We start from the raw sequence: 6,506 nt of genomic DNA on the forward strand, positions 1-6,506 counted from the left end.
ATATAATACGTAAATGTAATTGTTACTGAATTTTTTAATTATAAAATATACTTATTATTTTATAATATGTAAAAAATATATAATACGTAAATGTAATTTATCTTTAATTATGAAATATATTAACAAATGTCACAATTTTAAATATATAATTGTTATGTGTCACGATAATATTTGTAAGTGATACCGTATTTGTGAATTTTGTGTTTTGATGTGGTCACTGATTTTACTTATTGCCTACGGGGTTCATTTGTGTTGTTTTAAGGTTTTGATACTGTATATGATTCTTGAATTTTCCATTTTACTAACAATTTTTAATTTCTATTTTTTTCCTTATCTGAATTTCTTGTGTTTTTCTTTGCGTCTTTGCTACAAACTCTTTTGTTACTCTTCCTATCATTTACTTATTTGTAGTGCCACCTTATTCGACTTTGTATAATGGTTTTTTTTTATTTTACTTTTACTTCAGTCTAATTTACATCGCCACTTATTTGACTGTATCATTTTCCTTGAGCTTTTTTCCATTCTTTTTGTTTCTCGTTTTGTTATGATTCCACAAATCTAAAAACCTAGCTTGTGCCTAGTGATACTAAAGTTTATTTCAAATTGAAGTTTAGTGATATTAAATAGTTATTTCTTTGTTTATGTTTATAAATTCGTAAACAGGTGATACAGATTGTATGTAATCAACATTTTTTGACATTTCTTTTGTTTTAAAGCCCATCAATATATCACTGGGATTTATGCTCTGCTATTCCCTCTTGTCCGTCAAGATTGAACCTCCAAAGAGTTAACAAAATATACCCATATTATATTAAATATGACTATGTTACATATATACATTAGAATTTATTATAAAAATTTAAAACTATTTATATTAAATGTTTATCTGTATTACAATCAGCTGTAAAAGAATTGATATCAATAGGTTGAATGATTTCGAGTTTCTTCCTCCATCTTCTTACCAGGAATGCATATGCCTTCACGTCCACAACGAACAGAGAATTTATCCCGCTCCAAAGGGACACCCCGGAAAGATAAGCGCTCTTCAGTCCCAGACTTGTGACCGTTCCATAATGTTTGACCTGAGTAACAGTTCCAGTCTTCAAGGTCAAATGATGGTTTGGAGCTTTCAGTTTTTACGGTCCAGTAACTGGTGCAGTGTTCGGCGCCGGCAGAGCTAACATGGAGTAGCTTCTAAAATGGACGAATGAGAAGAGCTGAGATCCTGAGCCAGAAGAGAGTAATGGCTTGTGTGCACTGCTGTAAGACATGAAACCAAAACGCTTAAGCTACACAAAAAAGAACAACATGAGCCATGAAACCACAACACTTGAGCTCATTAGCCACACCCACATTCAAAAAGAAAGACCTTTACCTTCCACAAACACATACGTACAGAAACTATAAACACGGCGCCGGCAGAGCTAACATGGAGTAGCTTCTAAAATGGACGAATGAGAAGAGCTGAGATCCTGAGCCAGAAGAGAGTAATGGCTTGTGTGCACTGCTGCTGATATCTGGGGTAGAGCTTATAGGAGGTAACGGGGTTGCTGAGAAATAGTGTTATCCAACGGTATCAACCACTTCAAAAGGTTCCCATATGGATCCTTGTGTTCATGATCAGAAAGTTGGTCCATGTCTTGATGCTTCTCAAACTGCAGTATCTCAATGATTGGTTCATTGGGACAGTCAGCGATATAAACTTGTAAAGAGACCTTCACCCTTCCAAATAAAGGCATTGTGTGAGAATCAGTAGGTTAAAACAACAACTTATAAGAATTACCATCATGTGTCTCCATTGGGTAAGGCACAACATTTTGCCTTACTTCTTGCTACACCTCCAGCAACATTAAGATCAAACTCTCCTCTATCTAAAAAAGCACTAACACAAGGTCTCTTTTTCCCGCTTTTCCTCTAGCTTTGTATCTCCCAACACAGAGGTTTCTTTGACCAAAGCGGCTCACCAGACTCTGCGATCCTAACAAAGAAATGAGACTTCTGAAACCTGGAAAGGAAGTCTTCATATTCGCCAACCATTTCTCCGATTCCAAATACAATTGCGATATCTTTCCGGTGACTCTTCCCATCTCCGGCCGGTTCACCGCCTCATCCTCGACGCACTCCAACGCCAACCGCATTAACTTCTCCTCCACCGTCACCGGAAACGAATCCCCCAACCTCCGATCCATCCACCTCCTCAACCGCCCCCTACGTCACCACCATCTCCGCCGTCAACCACCGCTTTCGCGATTTCAATCACCAAAGTCCGTTCAAAATCCCCGGTCGATTTCTCATACCTATACTTCAACGACTCCTCGCCGGAGAGAAGCTCAAGCATCATGACTCCGAAGGCGAACACGTCTGATTCCTGAGTCGCAACCCCAAAGCCTGAAAATCCGGCGACATGTATCCTATCACTCCTTCGAATCAAACGGCTTTGGAATCTCTCGATCCGTCTGTTTCCCCACAGAGCTGCCCGGTGCCGAAGTGGCAGATCTTGGCGTTGAAATCGGGCTCCGTCACGATCACCGCCGAGCTCTTGATGTGGTTGTGAAGATCTTCAAATGCATGTCTTTCCATATGGTCTCCTTCTTTCCTTCTCCGTTTCCTTAAAGCCGAATATTTATAATATGAGGATCGAGAGAACTGAAAGGATGGAGAGAAAACGGTGAAGACGAAGCGATAGAGGAGAGAGCATCGTGTTATCCGTCTCAGGTTTTTTTTTTCTAATTGTACCGGTAGTTTGAAACCGACGAAGCCCAGTAAAACCACATTGAAGCCCATACAAAAGCAACAGTTTAGGAGGTCATACGTGTATTATTGAAATGTTTTGATTGGCCGAATAAATTTGTCGACGTGGACACTGTGAAATCACTCTATATCGTGCTTTTAGTATAGAATAGATAAATGGAAGCATACTGCTTTTATATTATACTATTTAAATACTTTATCATGAGCTTACAATCAAGGCCTAAATGAGTATTCACCTCGATTCGTTTTTTCTCTTGAATTTCTTTACTTTTTTCAAGTTAGCCAGCGTTGGTTAATAACACTCCTTCTAGCTTTGCATATATCTCATCTGATTGCTTATGCCTCGTGTGATTTCCCGGTTAAGTCAATCCGGCTAAGAACTTTCTCCTTGTACACATTCTTTTCCTCTATTACTCGTCTTACCTTCCTTACATCGTCCCATCTCTGTTATCTCGCGTGGATATTGGACATCAACACAAGAGCCCCGTCATGGTCAGGTTCCAGCTCGAGGACATGTTTAGCCGCGAGTTCACTGTCACCTAACTCAAGCTCTCCATGGACCCTACAAGCTGACATCAGTGATCCCAACTATCAACTGTACAGTTTGGAAGTATACTTCAGGATGGTTTGGGTTCGGTTGATTCTGATTGGTTTGGTTTGGTTCAGTTTTCTGCCACTCCTTTTTAAGCATTACCTTATCCGATACCCTTGCGCTTGGCCTCATACTCAGGAAAGATCATTAATTTGGAATATGAGTCTGGTTATATGTTGAAGTAGACTAGTTGGTTCAGTTCTGATGATCTGATCATTATGAAAATATATAAATCAAATCAAAGTAAAACTCAAACTTATTGACAGAATGTGTTCTTCACAAAGGAAAACAGAGAAAATCCAGATTGATTTTTATTCTCACACAAAGATTACAGAAACACAAACACAACAGACGCACTGAAACTGAAGATGAAGATTCTCTTTTAGGAGAAAACTAAACATCTCTCTTTTTATTTTTGGCGTCCCTAATGAAAAGAAATTGAGAAATTTTAAGGTGAGACAATTCAAGCCTGGAAGGTCATTGATTCTGCTTCTTTCCTTGTGGCATCGAATAGTACAGTCGACAGGTACCTCTCCCCGAAACTCGGGAACACCGCCTGTATAAAATAACAATTCAGTTGAGTTCTTTTAACCTCAGAATCAGTAACACAGCAAAGACTCAGTTCGATTGCTTCTTGTTTCTTAGCTTTGAGAGTGATGGTAATGACATACAAAACCCAAAATAACTTACCACAAAAAGCTTCCCAGCATTTTCTGGCCTCTTTGCAAGTTTGATTGCTGCGGCCGCTGCTGCACCAGATGATATTCCCACCTACGATTTTTAGATAGATTTTTTTAAATAATGAAATGTGAATATGCAGCAAAGCCTATAAACTTAAAATGTATCAACTTATCTTAAGCAAAGATCAGGGAACCAAAAAGTACGAATTTGTAACTCTTGTCGAGACAAATGTGAAATACTTACAAGAAGACCTTCTTTAAGAGCAAGAAGCCTTGCCATGTCGATGGATTCATCACTTGAAACCTGTAGCAATCGTTACAGAATAAGATGGGAGGGAAAGCAAAGTAAGAATCGTAGCTCTCTTACATGATGCATTACAAGTTTCTGATCAGTAATAATATAAAAATTGGAGACTAGTAGTCTTACTTGAACAACTTCATCTATAAGATCAACCTCCAACACACTTGGTATAAAGCCAGCACCAATCCCTTGAATCTTGTGAGGGCCTTCAGCAAACATCAAAGTGTTAGGTAACTTCAATAATCACAAGAATAAGACACTTTACATGCATGAGTTATTGTAATAAAACGGACAGAGGATCAAACAGGTCACCTGGCTTCCCACCGGATAGAATAGCACTTTCAATTGGCTCCACTCCATACAGCTGAAAGAAGAGAAAAGAAAAATAAAGAAACTTGCAATTACAAATTTCTGAAGAAGACAACTTGTATGAGATAGATGCACACCTTAACGTTAGGGTTCTGTTCCTTGAGATACTTCCCTGCACCTGTGATGGTACCACCAGTACCAATCCCAGAAACAAATCCATCGATTTTTCCATCAGTGCCTTTCCATATCTCAGGTCCAGTAGTCTCATAGTGTATCTGCATTGAACAGCTTCAAAACCAAAAAGAAACATATTTCACCAAAAATAATAAGGCATTTACCTTTGGGTTGGCAGGGTTCTCAAACTGTTGGAGCATGTAACCATTGGGTGTTTTGGCCAAAATCTCTTCAGCCTTTGCGATAGCTCCTTTCATGCCCTTGGCAGGGTCAGTTAGGACCAACTCAACTCCAAAAGCTAAGAGAATGATCCTTCTCTCCACACTCATTGAAGCTGGCATAGTAATGATGAGCTTGTACCCCTTGGCAGCAGCCGTGAAGGCTAAACCAACTCCGGTGTTTCCACTCGTTGGCTCAATCAGCACACTCTAAAAAATAAGAACACTATCAAACACACAATGAACAAAGAAAATTATAGGGGTGGTTTGAAAGAATCAGGACCTCTCCTGGCTTTATCAGACCCTTTTCCTCTGCATCAGAGATCATGCTAAAACCAATCCTGCACAAGAAAAAAAGAAACAAAGTTCTCACATAACAGAAACTCAGAAATAAAATAAAAACACAGCAGAGTTTTTGGACAAAACCTGTCTTTGACACTGGAGCAAGGTTCCATCATCTCGAGCTTAGCAGCGACACGACCAACACATCCTTCAGCCACATTGTTCAGATACACCAATGGAGTGTTCCCAATCAACTGCGGAGAGTAAGCAGAATCAAATCATTACATGGAACAAAAGCCTCACACTTTTTTATTTATTTATTTAAATGAACAGGTGAAGAGCCTTACTTCGGTAACATCTTTAGCAATACGAGATGCCATGATTCAAGCAAGCAAGCTTCACTGCTTATATTCACAAAGAGAACGTTAAGACCAAAGGGGCCATAATAAAACAATCCACAGACAATGGTTCGTCTAAAACTTTTCCAAACACACATAATCAAAACATGAATCTCCAGATGTATGAACATAAATCTAAACAAGAAACCACTAGATTCAACATCGAAATCAGCTGAATACAACCAAACAGAGTCGAAATCAAATAAAATAAAAAATTTGGGAAGAGGAAGATGATGAGGATACCTCGTGAGTGAGAAAGAGAATGAAGAAGGTATGGAATAAAATCGTCAAATGATGATTTTATGGCTTTCTTTTATTCCTTTATTATACAGGTAGATGCCACATGCTTTGGATGTATTAAAACACGCGGTGGTTGTTAACCAAATTTCATTCACGGGTTTCGTATAATCTAATCCGGCTGAAACCGGTTTAATCCGGGTTAATCTAGTTAATCCTGTTAACACCGGTTTTAATCATCACTAAACTGGTTTAAACATGATTAATCCGGTTGATATGGTTTATCCTAGTTTTAATACAGTTTAATTGGTTTAATCAGGTAAAACTAGATTTTAAGCGCGGGTTTCTCTTTTTTAAACTATAAACAAAGTTTGATATAAATTAGTATTACTATTTTGGGATTGTTGTATATTTTATGTTACAAAATCGTATTATATTGAAGCATGGAATTCTTTTTTAAAATATAAAATATATAAACTAGTTTATTTGAGATTTTGTCTGTATATTTTTAAGTAATTCTCTCTCTAGACATTTTATTTGAATCCAAAAACACGAACAGAAACT

At 38.0% G+C, this 6,506-nt stretch overlaps 1 protein-coding gene across 1 annotated transcript; it reads right to left on the bottom strand.

Moving 5' to 3' along the window:
* Positions 1–3,581: 3,581 nt before the first annotated feature.
* LOC106360617 (cysteine synthase) lies at positions 3,582–6,088 on the bottom strand. Its single transcript, XM_013800237.3, has 11 exons — positions 5,949–6,088; positions 5,655–5,708; positions 5,452–5,561; positions 5,309–5,366; positions 4,972–5,235; positions 4,771–4,908; positions 4,637–4,688; positions 4,451–4,530; positions 4,268–4,327; positions 4,034–4,114; positions 3,582–3,899 (listed from the first exon to the last, which is right to left on the bottom strand). The coding sequence occupies exons 2-11, from the start codon at positions 5,685–5,687 to the stop codon at positions 3,807–3,809; spliced, it is 969 nt and encodes a 322-aa protein (XP_013655691.1). The 5' UTR covers positions 5,688–5,708; positions 5,949–6,088; the 3' UTR covers positions 3,582–3,806.
* Between the last annotated feature and the right edge of the window lie 418 nt (positions 6,089–6,506).

The sequence above is a fragment of the Brassica napus genome, chromosome A8, assembly GCF_020379485.1.
Source record: "Brassica napus cultivar Da-Ae chromosome A8, Da-Ae, whole genome shotgun sequence".
Taxonomy (NCBI): Eukaryota; Viridiplantae; Streptophyta; class Magnoliopsida; order Brassicales; family Brassicaceae; genus Brassica; species Brassica napus.